Source organism: Cyanistes caeruleus, chromosome 2 (genome assembly GCF_971803275.1).
Source record: "Cyanistes caeruleus chromosome 2, bCyaCae1.hap1.1, whole genome shotgun sequence".
NCBI lineage: Eukaryota > Metazoa > Chordata > Aves > Passeriformes > Paridae > Cyanistes > Cyanistes caeruleus.
In genome coordinates, this window is record NC_141702.1 from 40350178 (window position 1) to 40366640 (window position 16463).

General features: G+C 38.9%; 1 protein-coding gene and 1 long non-coding RNA gene across 2 annotated transcripts in view; one reads left to right on the forward strand and one right to left on the reverse strand.

The window, feature by feature from the left end:
* On the forward strand, positions 1 to 8652 carry LOC147654744 (uncharacterized). The gene is made up of 3 exons (XR_015283050.1): positions 1 to 98; positions 3065 to 3865; positions 8538 to 8652. It is a non-coding gene; the product is annotated as an uncharacterized LOC147654744 (long non-coding RNA).
* Positions 8653 to 10082: 1430 nt separating this feature from the next.
* FBXL4 (F-box and leucine rich repeat protein 4) overlaps positions 10083 to 16463 on the reverse strand; it is a 60863-nt gene continuing 54482 nt past the window's right edge. Inside the window, exon 9 of the mRNA XM_086876608.1 lies at positions 10083 to 15477. Coding sequence (XP_086732734.1) covers positions 15314 to 15477 — 164 coding nt within the window. The 3' untranslated portion in view covers positions 10083 to 15313. The remainder of the gene's footprint in view (positions 15478 to 16463) is intronic.

A 16463-nucleotide genomic window follows, 5' to 3' on the forward strand; every position in this document is an offset into this window, starting at 1 on the left:
GAGCCCTCGCTCTCCCTGCGCACAAGCACGGCCTCAGGGACACCCGTCAGAGAGGTCGCTGGAGCCCGTGGTGCCTCTGGGAGGGGGATGACAAAGTCGTGAGTACGCTTGTCGTCTTCCCTTCCTTTTTTTGTTTTTTAGTGGTTTGGTTTTGGTTTGTTTGCATTGTTTGTGTGGTTTTGGGGGTTTTTGGGGGGATTGTTGTTGTTATTGTTGTTTTAAATATACATACAGAAACATTTAAATCCCATGTTAAAAGTGTTGCTTGTCCTGTCGTCTGGATGGGATTAAAAAGAACAACAAAAAACCACCACCCAGCAAATCCATAGTTTATTTGCAAGCCCCTGAAAACTGGGAGAGATGCTATTTGCCTCCCCTCCTCCTCCTGCTGGGGAAGTGTGCAGTCCCTCAGACTGGCCATCCCTCTCCCAGCTCAGGCATGTTGGATAACAGGACACAGCTCTGTCACTTCTCGGTGGCGCAGAAGCTGACCCGCGTGGTCCCACGGAGGGGGACACCTGTGGGGCTCTGACCACGCTGTGTGGGAGCGCTGTGGCTCCTGCTCCTGCCCTCAAGCTTGCAGGGAGGTAAGCTTGGTATCCACAGCCGCCAGGAGCTGTTCCCTGCACACCGCACATCCCCCTGCAAGCGAGGGCACAGCCGGGGCAGCGGGAGAGGGGCAGGTCCTGGGACCCTGAGCACACCTCTGCCAGTCTCCCTTCTTCTGGGAAGGCAGGGGACTCAAATCCTGCCATTTCACCAAATGGTGTCCTGTTCTTGCTGAATTCTGGTCTTGCTGAAGGCAAACCACCTCATGTGCCAGACCAGTGTCACCAAACGCCTCCAGAAAACCCACAACAACCCCAAAACTCTCCTTCCATTGGATGGATCTCCCATTTCACAGGAAGAGAGATCTGGGGACAGCCCTGGTCTCCAGTAGGGCCTTTCTTGTGCTGGCTGAGTGCTGTCATTACACCCAGGCCCACGATGGCCTCCCCAGGCCCTCTGGGAGGTGTCAGGAGTTCGGCCCTGTATGGGCCCAGGCCCCGCAGCAGCACGGGCTGGTACGACCACACAGGTTTACATCTTGTGTTTATTTCAGTGCTGCTGGTTTGTAACTACCACTTGCCATGCTGTGTATGTAGGTGCTGAAAATGTTAAAATATTGTGAATATCAAGAACCCAAGACATTCAGACATTCTGCTACAGCAGACTTCATTGCACTGAAAACTGATAAGTGACATATCACGATCTCAGAGTCTCTTGTTAACTCAACAAGCAAATTGAGCTGAAACAAAACAAAACAAAACACCCAAGACAGATTAAGTTTTAGAAAGAAATAAGCATTCTGCACAGAGCTAATCACACTACAGACAGCCAATACTGTAGCACTGAGCAGACATGGGAGAAAATAACCTGTTTTCCAGTTGAACATCAATGCTGGACTTGTACAAATAACAGAAACGAAATGCTGTGGGTACAGCAGGAATTGGAAAGGTAAGCCATGGCTACATCTTCAGCTACAGACCAAGTCTGTGTCCGAACTACCTGTGGAGATAGCTCTGCTCACAGTAGGCAAAAATCATAACAAAGGTTCAGCCTCTAAAGGGAAAATCTGGCTGTGTTCTAAGGACCCTTCCTAAAGTAGATGATAAGTAAGGATTGATTTATTTGCTAATAGGTCTGAGGAGCTGGAGAACACTGGCCTTTTGCATACTAATTTTGTGTACATGCTCAGTATATATATCATATCCCAAACCAGAGGTTTTTGATTTTGCATGGAATCGAGGCCTTTAGCTTAAAGTGGTCCCTCATTTAATCATGCATGTCTTGCTCTTTGAATTAAGCAAGAAAGAGGACAGACAACCCAGCCTGCCCACATGCCTTGTGTAGCCAGCCAAGAGATGAGCGTCTGAGAGGACCTGCAGAGAGGCCTTCAGTCCTTCCGGCTTTGGTCCTGCCTCCTCTCCAGCTGGCCATTCAGAAATGCAGGCCCAACCGCAGTAGGGGACAGGTCACTTGGGGTTTTACATCTATAGGTTCAATTTCACACCCCTTCACTTCCCACAGGCTCTACCCACAAGGCTGAAATCAATCTCCCTCTCCCCTGCCTGGCCCAGTACTGTGACTCTTGCTCTCCTGCCTCTGTATCTCTAGTGAAAGGGCAGAAGGGGGCTTACCCCGAGAACACACACATAATCCAGCAGCTAAACCTCAGCTGCACCTTCAGTTAATTCCCCTTGGCCTGAATCCAAGGCTTCCCACATTCCAGCACTGCTGTACCGCCAGACTTGGACCTAACTCTCAGCAGAGGAAATAAGGCTAGGTGTAGCAGGCTCCTGCTAGTCCTAAACACTCAGCCTACGTGGCCACGGGCTGTTATGGGCAGGAGAAAGCCCCATCATTTACATGTGCTGAACAACTTCTAGTTAAGGTAAAATTCAGCAGTGACCAGAGAGTCTGGGGTAAGAAGGACACACTGTGGAGTTTGCAGGAGTCCTTAGAGGCAGCGGCTGCAGCAGCTGTGAGTGTTGTAAAACACGAATAACAGCCTCATTGAAATGTTACAATTCCAACCTGTTACCCAGTACAGAAGAGCATCCCAAGGGAATATGGACCATTTTCTCATATCTGTTTTGAGACAAGATATAGCATTGCTATTTCTCGGCCAGAGGGAACAGCCTCTGCCTTTCCTGGATACATCCTGCTGTTGTGTGTGAACAGAGCCACAACAGATATGAATCATTCAGCAGCAGACAGAAAGATGCAAGAAGCTGGAATTCCCTCACTCTTCCAAATTTAAGCTCATTATTTTAGGAGACTTCTGGGGAAAAGTGTTTTTTATAAGGAGACAGCGCTGTTCTGAGGAAAGAGATATGCTCGGGAGCAAGGCAGTATGTGTACTTCCTTGCAAAGAGAGAGGAGATGGTATGCGTTCCCTTAGTCTCCTACAATATTTAAGGGAAATGAAAGATGTAAAAACTGCCTAAGGACTGTATATTTAGGAAAAGGCAAAAAGAGGGGTTGTGACCCCACCCCCTCAAAACTGACTTCTTCCCATCAGGTGACAGACAGCACTCGATCATGAGCTGGAGATCCTTAACCCGTGCCTCTTTTACAAAGATCTGCCGAACGAAGAACGAAGGAGACACAGATGTGAAAGTCTCTATACCTTTTGGAGAGCAGCAGAACACTCATCGATCAATATTTTAACTTGAAAGCTGCCATAATTCTCTGAAAAGACTGAATTATTTAAAAGTATAGATATAAAAAAAGCAGACCAGCATTGTAGATCTCTCAGTTTGATCAGTGCCCACAATATTTTGATCTTACAAATCCTTTCTCTTAGCCAATTCAAAGATAGTGATTTGCTCTTGCGTAACATTTTTCTCCATGAGTCTTATTATTAACAGATACAGTAAATACTAGAATATTTTCCATTTGTGTGACACACAAATGGAAAATGAATCAGAACAGTTTTAAAACTCCTCCCCAGCAGCAGCTGGGTCAAGCAGCAGCCACAGCACTAATAAAAACATAATCTGGGGCACCTGAAGGTTATGTCTCACCATTTTTTTGTCCCTTCCACAATCACTTTAAAAAGAGGAGCATCTTATATGCACTAGGTAGGGCTCCTAGAAAAGATATCTGCTGGGGAAATGAAAGTTACTGCAATGCATTTTATCAAGTCTATCCATGAATGTTATGGGGGGAAAAAAATAGACGTATGTTGAAAGTAGCATGTCATCACCTTCAATGAACCCTCCCTGTGACAGATAATTTTGCAGACAAACCCTTTGCAACTACTAAGCAGAAACGATGACAAGAACACAATGAAGATTTCTCTAAACAGAGGTACCACACAGTAAGTTTTCTGAAGTTTATCCCAAACACAGTGATTTTCTTCTAGATTCTTCTATGCTAGGCCTTCTGTTCTACAGTAATTTAATATTTATTATTAGACATGAGTACTAGAAAAGATAACCTAAGTAGGTTGCCAGTCACATCTTTCTATCACATTCAGTGTAGTTTTTAAATACAGACAATTTAACACCTATTATATAAATTTTTTAAATTTTTTTTTAATATTTTGTCTGTGGTGCACTTTGAGCCCTGAGCTTGTAGCCACTTAAGAAGGCTGAATCTATGCATGATTCATCTTTTTCACAAAGAAATGATGGAGACTGCACCACTGGGCTCCAGCTGCATTTAGAGACCTATTGGCCTGAAGTCTGACCTGAAATTGTGCATTTGCATCCAGAGGGGTGGACATGACCTTGCTACAAAAATGCTGCTGTGTTTATTTTAACTTCTGAAGATACTTTTCAGTTCAAAACTGCCTGGTCATGACATCAAGGCATTTTTATTTCTAGCTCTAAAAACCTGTGAGGGAGAGCATTATGTTAATATCTATTTGTAATAATAATTGCATATGTTGTATATAATGACACTTGATTTTACCAGTGAATAAACAACTGCAGCATGCATGGTATCAGATCTGCAGTGATCTGTTTAAATTTCAGTCAAGATTGACAATTGCCTTGCAAAGTAACAGAGATAAGTTTGCATTTTTAATGTTTTCACAGAACACTAAGCTTTCCTCCCTCCATCTGGACACAGAGCAGGTAAAAGTATGGGCATGGAGAACACATAACTGCTTAAATTGTCCAAATAATAATGCACATCTGCCAAACAATAATAAAGAAGAATAATAAAAAATAAAGAAGGGTACTACAAACTCTCAGGCATTAAAGTCCACAAATCCCAAAATATTTTGAAGTCTGGCTTTATCTGTGTAGGTTTTTAAACTGTTCGCATTATCAGAAGTGTCACACAGAGGAAAGACAAACACCTGACACATTTCAGATTTTTGTGTGAATTTTCAATACTGTGAAACAGGCATCATGAGAAACAGGGCCTTCAGAAACAATGCCTGAAACTGTACTTTAGCAGGTGTCAAAAGTCAGCTGTGTTTTGTCCAGATGCACAATACCCAGTTGTTCTTACACTACTGGATAATTGTAAGCACCAGCAGCTCTAAGCTGATGCTAGAAGACAGTTTTAGCACATTTGAAATTATACTGGCCTGAGGCAAAGCTGTGATACAAAAGCAGAACCCTTCAGGAGGTGCTGGAGATTAAAAGTCTTATTAAGAGTTTCTTTAGAGATGTTAGAAAACTCAAAGCACTGTATCTGGTTAAGTTAATTGCCTTGAACAATTAGCACTATCAGGAGAACCTAACACTCAAAAAATTTGTCCAGAAGAAAATGGGTTCTGATTAAATGAACATTAACTTTGGAACCCATAAAACCACTTTAGATAACTCATCAAAAGGAGGACAAACTCTTAGCAAAACAGTTGCTCATTTTCAATTCAACATGTGGGCTGTTCTTGACAAGTTGAGTCCAGCTGATAACCTGTCCCCTTCTGGTGCCCACTTTAAAAGCTGCAGAACTCTTAACATTTTTGCTAAATTCAGAATTTATGATGTTACTTAAGTTCCACATTTAAAAGTAACTGTACCAGTACATACATAATTAAAGGGATCAAGAAATACCTTATGGTAACATAATTTGCACTAGACTAGGAAATTATCCTTGAAAGAAATTCAACAATTATATTTTTCTTGGAGGTCTCTCTTGGTACATTGTAATCTCCATATTCTGCTTTATATCCCATCTGTCTACATACATCTGTTGTCTCTTGCTCTGTACCACAAACTGTTTCAGGCAGTGAAGCATCTATTTTGTGTAATACACCTAGTTCCATGTGCTTTCACAGGACTAGAGGAAGCTAACCATTAAACACACACTTTTCTATTAAAAAAAAAAAAAAAAAGCTAGGTTATGAATTCACATCCCAAAAAACATCCAGGGTGTCCTATTTCAAAATGAACAGTGATAAAAATATAACCAAACTGTTCCTGGGAATGCATCATATTGTGTTGTATTACATTGTTTTTAAAAAGGAATGCAGAAAAGGTCAATGAATGTAGACAAATAATTTATTTTTTATTTATTCATTATTTTATGTACACTTGGCATTTTGCAACACAGTTAAAGGGAAACAAATTAAGTGCAAAGCAAGATAAATATTATAGGTTGAATATATTTTAACACACTTCTGTCATCTCTAAATTAGCAGACACTGACAACTCAGGGAGAACATTAATTTCAACTTCTTTATACTGGCAGTAATGGAGTAAACTGCACAACACAGTATTATGACATTTTAAATTATCCAACACAGCAGAAGAAAACAGGCTTAATTTCCTAAATAGAAATAATTGGTTAACTTTTAAAGATAGGAAGATTTTATCTTTGAATTAGCAATATAAGGCATTAGATGATTTCTCTGTAATAATTTAAATTCTTCATGAATATAGGACTAACGTCTCTGTTTTGTGTGTATGTGTTCAATTCAACCCAAAACATGCGTCAAATGGGGAGAAGGCAGGTATCCATGCCCAAGCTGTGTCTGCAAATGCAGACACCTTTGGGTTTATACACAGAAAGGAGATACAGTAGCCAAATCCAAAAAGGACTACACCAATAACATTACCTTCTGCTTAATCTCAGTCAAGCAGAACACAGACCAAAGGAAAAATCTTGTTTTGAAACGTAATCAAGTACTTGCCTAAGTATAAAAGAAAAGCATGAGTCTCAGAGAGGAATATTAAAAACAAATACAGCTATTAAGATAAACACTGCTAGTATACTAAGAGGAGCACAAAACTAAAAGTGGGGCTAATTACTGAATAGGAGCACAGAAAACAGATTTGGAATCTAAGACTGCACATACAGAAGAGCTCTTGGAATACTGACCACATTTAGGACTCCAAAGGAGTGGATGTTAGCTTCATGGGCCAATGCAGCTTAAGATCAGGAAAGCAGTCCTGAAAAACACATCTGAGAACTGCTGCCCTCCTTCCAGCTTAGTTTTGCTAACCACTGCTTTCACCATACTTTAAATATGCTTTTATTAGCCTTTCTAATCTAAACCTTCCAACATCTCTTTGGAAGGAAGGATTTTTTGGGGGGAATTTATTGAAGCCAGTTAGGAGCTGAATGTTCTCATATGTTCACAGTGGTATTTTCCACTTTAGGGCTTGAGCCGCCATCATGAGGTGCAAATAAACAACTTCACTTGGAATGTTTTTGTGGCACAGTACTGAGATGAACTATGTAAAAACTAAGAAGCTTTGGATCACAATCAATCTCATTTATGCTAATTTGAATTAAAGCATTTGCACAACCAAGCACGCTCCCACCTGCTGCTTGTTATTCTTTTAATTGACGCTAAATGCCCCCTTCCTTCTGCTGGCTTTAATAGCCAAATTGGGAGGGTAAAAAAACACCAAACAACCAAAAGGACAATTACTAGAAAACAAGCAGTTTTCTAGATTTAACCAAGATATTTTGTAGGGAGATCCAGTTCAACTAACAAAGCAAAGCAAGCGGTGGCCTTGGGTGGAAGCAAGTCAAACTAGGGGACTAATAGAGAGCACCAAGGGATAAGCAACCTCTTACTCTGAACCCACTCGTGCTAGCTTCCAACAGAAAATTTATTTGGTCTACACAGACCTCTGCTTTTCCAAAGGTCAATTCAAGACCTCAATTGAAGACTAATCTGATCTGAATTACCCTATAGAAGAACCTATCTACTCAGTGACAGGACCCTAGAAGACTAGTGTCCTAACTTTAATATCTACTCTAGATATTTAAAATTCAATTATATAAATATCCTCCAGCTACAGAAAATGTGCTTAGAGGCAATTATCCCTTTTGTCCTTCTCAACTTGTTACAATAAGGCATAACTTGCTTCTGGTGCTTACAGGCATAGCATGCACAGCACAGGTATTTACAGATAGTGTCTGGAACTATTCCCTCTATTGCTGCTCTTCCACCTTTACAGAAATTAGTTTCTTTAAAAGGTAATGCAATAGGAGTTTCTTGTTACATTACTCAAACTCATATTGTGGCAGAAAATGGAGCTTACATTATTAAATCATAAATATAATGCGAGTATTTTGTTGCTGGTTATGTGAGGGGAGCCAGGGAGAGACCTATTATGTTTAAATGAATCCAGGTGGTGGGTTTAGGTATTTAAATGTGAAAGTCTGGAGATGTCCTTCCTTCTCATCAGCACATATGAATAAAGGTGAGTAGGAAATTTCCCCAGGCAATTTACACACCTCACTTCCAGAGATCAGGCCAATCTCCACAATCCCCAACTCCAGCATCTGCCTGGCAAGGACATGAATGCAAAAGATGCTGAAGAGCTGCAGTTGCTTTATGTTCACTAACAAAATCCAGGAAGATCACCATCACACAGATTTTACTATGACAGCTGAAGGACATCTGTAATTGTCTGTATGCCAAAGTTAAGTAAGAAAGTGCAAGATCTCCCTGTGAACACATAAATTCCTAGTTATTTTAATTTACTTTTAGCAACTATTCCAAAGTAACTTCAAGAATAGACTAGCATTAGTTTCCAAATCCTAACCAAGCCAGCTATTTTCTCTGCTCATTTCAGAACAGTGGGTATGTGTAAAAATCTGTGGCACTCAAGAAAAATCTGGAGAGACCAAGGTCTGATAAAAGGGAGCCCATCTTCTGATGGTGAGCAGAGACAACAACTCCTGACAATGGTAAAATAGTAAAAATACAAAAGATGGGAACTCACCACAATTATACATGGTACCTCCCTAAAACACTCAGATATCTCAGTTTTTCATAAACTTGGTCCTCTTTCTCACCTGAACTCAAACATGTGTGTTTGACACTACAAACAGGTAACTGCTGTACTCAGTTTCCAACAGAGTAAGGAGGAACTGTCACCTAAACCATGGCCATCCTAATTCAGTGTAAGGTCTATGTAAACAAATACTAAAGATATACAAATTCAACTACTCCTAGTGTATTATAGACAACTCAGTTTCTATCCAGAAACTACTGCCAATGTCCAAAAATAGGGTTTTCTTAGTCCTTGGTGTAACTTTCAGGCTTTGGAATGACAATCATACTCCCATAAAACAGTTGTCTGGTTTTTATGATACCCCTGCATCTGATCTGCACATTGAAAACATTACCAAAATTTGATTCCAGTTAAGTTCTATTTAGATTTTCCCGCTCAAAGTAACAAAAAAAACGAAACATACAAGATTCTTGTGTCTGTTGCCAACATGACAAGTTCCTTAGGATAGGTGTTCTTTATTTTCTCCTCCCTCCACCTTCTTCAGCAATTAGTACAATGAAGCAAAGAAACCAACCACAGGTGTACCTCAGATCATGGAACAAAGAACAGATGAGGCTGGAAAGGAACATCTGGAGGTCACCTAGTCCAGCCTCCACCAGCTCAAGCCAGTTGCCCAGGACAACAAGTATCTCCAAGGATGGACACTCCACAAGCTCTCTAGGCAACCTGTAAATGCCATAAAATGTGTCATCTTGTGTGTTTCAGTTTGTGCCCATGGTTTCTTGTCCTGTTCATGGGCATCACTGAGAAGAATCTGGCTCCCTCTACTTCATTCTTCCACTCCATCAGGTATACCTATACATTGGATCAGATTTCCCTTGAACCTTCTCCAGAGACTTTACTCTTTACTTTTACCATTTTACCCCTAAACTGCAGTTTGTCCTCAGAAAAGGACTAGCTGCAAAAAACCTGAGCAATTAAGTCTTATATGCACCTCTATGTACATGAATGAAATAGTTTCATTAAATAACAAAAAACATGATTTCACAGCAAAGAAAAAAATATTTTTATGTAGTTGATAAAAATGAAATGAAGAGACATCATGACTTACTGCACAAACATGCACATGAAAGGTCAATATTAAGAACACCTAAATGGTAAATCTTGATTTAGAAGTATGAGCATGTGATACTATGTGGAAAGCTATGTTTCTGGAAAGGTAAGAGCTGATCTAGAACAAGGCACTTTCCTCACATCTATAAATAGCTCTGGCTACCTTTACATGCATTTCCAGATAAATCTGATTAAATTCCCTTTTTCTTTTCTCAACTTTCTTGATATTTGCATTTCTTCAAAATCTAAGGAAAATGAGTTTTCAAATAGTTGAGGATATTTTAATTCTTTTATTTTTAGAAAAGGTGAACAAAACACAGAACAGAAAAATTTCATTCCTCACAATGGATGCCTTTCAGTTTAGGACATCTGTCCTAACTGCACAATGTACCATCCTTAAATGAAAACAAGACAAGGAGAAACCAGAGCTATGTAACTCAAACAAAAAGAACAGTATTCAGTCCATTAGCTGAAAAGGAAAATTTCACCACTGCCTCCTATTACAGAGGCTGAATCTTCTTAAAGAGACTCTTCCTGCCGATGCCATTCTCTGAAGCTCATGAGGATCTGTAACGTGCAACACTCATTCCTCTTCCCTTCCAAACATCAGTTACCACAACTTGTCCTGTGCCCAGTAACATTTATTTCAGAGCACCTTCTTGCATTTCAGTATCAAGTCAGAGATCTAAAAATCACAGAAATCATCATCTCAGGGAAGGACTAATGCCTTCATTTGGGAAAAAAAACCATTGACTATGTCTGACACAGCATGTGCAGATACATTAAACCAGGGTTTCTAGTCTAGTAATTTCAAAAGCTACAACTTACAGAATCATTGTTAAAGAGCAATAATGAACAAGTAAATCATATCTATAAAGTCGCTCCCACAGTCCATAATAAAATGCTACATTTTATCTAGTTTTTGTAAATTTAGCAGTCCTGCTGATGTGACATGGGAAATATATCCCGTAAGATGCAATAAGTACACACAGTAAGAACCAGGACTCGGCACACAATTTTTGCAGATGCACAGTGGGTGACATTTCTGATGACAGTAGAGCAGTTAGACTACTCAGTCTTAATTATAGCAATATGAAAGATTACCAAAATAGTAGGAATTCATTAATTATGTTTGCCTGTTCACTTCATGTATTTACAGAACTATACATACAGCCAGTTAGGTACATGAGATGTTGGAACAGGGAAAGAGGATGCATTTCCAAAAAAACCCAAAGCCAAAAGCCAAAGTAATGAAATAAAACAAATTATATACCACAGGCACTGGCATGGGGCAAATTCTGCAAATGCAAATTCTGGCACTAAGAAAACTCCTCAAGGTTGTCAGAATTTTTTTTTTTTTTTGCTTCTCTCTGGAATTTGGAGGGTTTGAAGGTTTAAGGATGGATGGTGTTGTTTCAATCTTGTTTTTCAAGACAGGTAGTACAGCACTGGATGGAATTAATCTCAGTTTAGTATCTAACCTGAGCTAAATCACAGCTTCCACAGTCTCCAGAGAGGCTCTCTAGAACATGATTCATTCTACTTTCCTTAAATGTCTGCTATAGGAGATTAATAGCTCTCTAGAGGTGCCCGGATTTCTCCCTTGAAGTAGATGTCTAACTTTCAGAGAACTAACATTCAGTGAGGTGAATTCTACTCACTGTGTACCATGATTATTCAACATCTTGTATCTGGAAAACTTAGCATAAGAGCTCTAAGGAAATACAAAGGTTTAGGTAGATTTTGCTGTTTGTTTGTGGGGTTTTTTTCTTGAAACTTGGCCCTCCAAGTACATGGGGGATTATAAGGTTCGAACTCCCACGCAAAACTGTTCTATATAAGTCAGGCTTCACTAATGTACTTAATGAGTGTACAATTTAAAGAACAGAAACCCCATCTATTTCATAGAGCTATGTAACAGACAGCTCAAAATTATGAATACAAGTAAGTACACTACTGAATTAAAGCCTTGAAGAGTTAAGATGCTTTAAATAGTAAAATTATCATTTAAAATTACCCAAGGAATTACATCTTTACCTTCAGGCCAACCCACATCAATTTCATGCAGAGGATATGGAAGCCCCCCCTTTAGTTTAAAAACAGGAGCAGTTCAGAGAAAACCCCTTTTTTTGGACATGTTAGTCATGTTTTTTAATATTTGTTGCCAAAGCACATCTTTTACAAAGCTTCAGAATGACAGATAATCCAACAACAGGATTAAAAAAATTAATATCCTTAATAGCAGAATTTAGATAACATGACTGAGGGACAGTCTAGTGATGGAGATGACAACACAATTCAAGAGTAATTACATTGCTCGAATGGAGGAATTGATATAATTCATTTTGGATTAAATGAAACTAGAATATAAGTTTCCCTCTATACAACTGCTTCACAAGGAGACAGTCCACAGTAGTTACCGGACTTTGCATTCACTCTTCATACCCTGCAACACCTTTCATGAGCAGACAAACCAAAAGGCACTTGGAAAAGCAACATTGGAAATCCAGCACATCTCCTGTCCAGGCTTTTCCTGCTGCATGGGTGGAGATGAACTCAGTCTTCAGGTAGAGTAAAGGAACAGTTGAAAGCAGAACTGCTAGGAAACATCTTTTGCTATTACACTCACTTTACAAAAGTAATTCCTACATGAAACACTTTGAGATTTATACATATACATTTATGTATGTACACACATCCAAAAAAATATATATATACACATGAACATATGTGTGTATATATATAATTTATGCATACATATGTATAAATAAATAGACACACTTAAGTAAAAAGATAGCAGAACTAAAGAGACAGCGACCTATTCTTGCTTCTTTGTGACATATAAGGAAGGTCTAAAAGCAAGTTTGTTTCTTTATCCCACAAGTATTACAAATGTCAAGTCTGGTCTAACTTTGTTTTGCTGGAAGACTTCTTGGACTTATAAGGCCATAGCTAAAAGAGCTTCTTACTCTCTAACTGAAAGTTGAAGCCTACAACTAAATAGGAAGTCACAGCTATGTAGGAATTCATTTCCAATCATTTCTCTGCTCTTTGAATTAATTATATGTTTGCAATAGCTAAGTTTTAAACAACCCAAATAAAAAGTCAACTTCACTTTATCTTCCAAGTGACAATAAAGAGTTCCTGAAAAGAACAATTTCAAGCAGAAGATGCAACATAAGAAAGAAAAAAATCCTTCAGTATGAACAAAATTTCAATTTAAACCTTCTTTACGCTACATAAAAAGCAATAGAGAATGAAATTTTTTACACGTACATGATTACAAAAACATGTATTTGATTCACTGATGAGTTAAACTGTATTATCTACCAAATTTACCAGTTTGAAGGCACAATGGCTATCACTTCATCCACATCCCATTCTATTTACAGTGAAAAACAAACAAAACTGATCTCTATAGAAAAAAAAAGGAGTTAAACACAGAACAACCCCTGAGAAGTGAAATTTTACAACAAAAACATTTGTTTTGAAATTCTTTTCTTTGTAAACTCCCATTATCTGTACCTGTGTTCTCCTGTAACTAGAATAATGTTTAATACTCAGTTACAAATGAAAAATACAGACTAAAAAAAGTTAAAATTTCAGAGAAAAATAAATGAACCCAAACATGATTGAGAGAAATGAGGTCTCACAGAGAATCATACCAAAGCTGACATCTTTCAGTGTGGAAAAAAAAGTAAATCAATATAAAGTTCTCTGACAATGCCTAGATTTCTAAAGAAGAAAAAAAATGGAATGGCATAAACTAGTTGGAAATCCCATAGTGCCATCTCTGTGGAGGAAAAAAATCAAAAAGCCAACTGTGCATGCCCTTCTTTGGATCTGGAATTCCCCAGAGATTTAGCAAAATTTAAAAATCTGAAGAACTATGTCTTTCAGTAAAATCATATAAATGTTCTGTAGCTATTTTATGACATGGTTTATAAAGTATTGGCACCAGCACAAAGAGTTCAAAGCAGTCATTCAGGAGTCACAGAGATTGTCACATTTTTAACGATTTGCAGCAGTCCTCTAGTAGGAGTTGGTTATTTACTGCATGAACTGAAGTGTTCTTTGTCACTGATCTTCAGTACAATACTGTACTTCTCTCAGGCAAAGTATTTTTCTTCTTATTCCAGAAGGTAGTAAGTGCCATCAACACAAGAATAACAGAACCAGTATCAAAAGACAGCCTATATTCTATGGTCCATATACATCAACAATGGCTAAAAAGGTAAAATTCTAAACCAAAGCTGTACATAGCAACACACTCTAGCAGTGGTATTCAAGGAAATAAAAGAGAAAAGCTTCATCCAAGAAAGTGCAAAAGGAAGAAACTTCCAGAAATTGTCCATCAACACAGCTTTCCTTCTTCAGAGGTTAAGCAGTCTTAAAGAGGGAGTGCAACAGTACTTGGAGCTACACTCCTCTTGGAAAAACAAAACAAAAACCCAAACAAAACAAATCCAGTACTAAGTTTGGCTATCATAAAATTATCAAATCATATTGCCCTTGTTTCAAACCCATAATATTTTCATTGCTGTTTTACTGAACAAGGGTGTTTGTTTTTACACCTGACAGTAGATTTGATGCCAGTGAAAGGACAACTGCTAATGCATTACTCTGAAGTTCTACTTTCCATGGTACTCTGCACAATAACCAAAGGTATCACAAATCAAGTCTTGACCATGACAGAAACCTGAAAAAGAAAACTACTCTGGAGTTTTTTACACATTACCAGTTATGACATTAAGTACCTGGCTTAAACTTTGTATCTCAATATCAAGAAGCAGTTGTCAATTTTATCTTTCATTTCTGCTCTAAGTTCAGGTGGTCCAGGTTCTTGCATTTATCTGTTGTGTTGCTTAGGCTGGACTGTAAAACACCACTACTTCTATTTCAGGTGAAGGAAGGGAGAAAACTGTGTCAGATACAATTCACTGCCAAAACTCAAAGAAGATAAAGTGCCTTTTCTATCTGTTCTTATACACACTTAAACTGGTTTTCAAATAACTAATTATAGGGCTGATCATAAAATCTTATGCTGCACCAAACTAGAATGCTACAATATCTGTGTATGTATATACAAACACATATGTATACATTTATATATACACACACAAACACATGAAAAGGAAGCACCCATATTTTCCTTACTGATAAATATTGAACTTCTGCTTTCACCTGGATATTAACATAGCTTGTTGTGTATAACACCCTGTGAAGGGACATTTAAGAAGACATTCATTTGCTTCTCATTAAAGCCAGACATATGGCTAGTACTTAAAAACATGCAGTACCACCAATTAACAGAGTAAAATAATTCTTAGGTACAATATCAACTTTAACATAATACATTTAAATGTATTTTACCCATTTTTGTAGATACTTACTAGTTTCCACTATTTTATAGCAGATTTAAATTCTCCTTAAAAAAATCAGCACAAATTTACAGGAAAACAACTCTGTCAAACGAGTTCCACAGCAGCATATGTAGAGAGTCACTGGGTGAAACTCTTTTTTATGAACACATTAGGAAAGTTGGCATTCAGTTCTAGCACAACTCTATTATCGATCTGTGAACAGAAGGACACATCGAGTAAAGAAAGATCTTTACAAGACTCCAGCAATTTTCTTAAAGATGCAGGGCTCACCATCCTTGTTCCTGTTCAAAAAGAAAACAAAACAGAATTGTAAAGTTACCAAGAATAGTGGAGGGATTTAAGCTGTTAATACCATGTCATGAAAAAATGCTACTACAACACAACTTTTATCTAGATTATTTAAATTAGTTTTCAAATTAAAAACTTCTCAGAGAGCATGTAGAACTTTTACCTTTAAAAAGCCTAGAGTATTTTCTTAACTGCTTAAGTCACCATCATTCCCTAACAGGGGGCAGCTTAACGACGTCAAGGGGAATCTCTTGCTACAGAAGCCAAGTACCCAGAGCCACAAGACCACCCAGGGACCAGACTCTGTGCTCAGGCAGCAGCATGGAATGCTGCAGTCGTGCTCTCATGGCTTTCCTGTTGAGCACAGAGACCATCAGCACAGCAGAAAAGTGACTGGGGGCTACTCCAATTCAAAAGGCATCAGCAAGGCTCCCAGGGCTCTAGAGCAAATGTGGGTATTACACACATGCAGGGACACTTGTTCAAGAGACTGCTGATCATACATACATGTATGTATAAAACACACTAATTAAACCCTGCTAAAAACAAGACCACAGTGGCTAAACTCCCAAGTGTCACACAGGGTCAAATCAAGCATAGGATTCAGTCAGAAACCAAATAAATTGATGTTTATAAGCACAAATCCATGCAGCCATTACAGCTGATGGACATACAGACAGTCCAGTCCATTGTGCTTAGCACCTGATTCATCTGACTGGGCACTGTGGTGTGAGTCAGCTGTCTGGAGTACTCGGTGCCCCTTGGGGACCTTCCACCATGTAGGACATCCACACACAGCTGGCAGACAGGACTCTGGACCCAGAGGAGATTCATGCCTTACAGGAAAGGCTGGAAGCCTGGCAAGTTACTCTTGGCAAGTAACTGAGCCTGGGTGTCTACAGAAGGCTAAACTGCTCATCAAGCTTTCCCTCTAGAGACTTTATATATCCAACACTACTGCAGAAAACTGCTGGCAGAC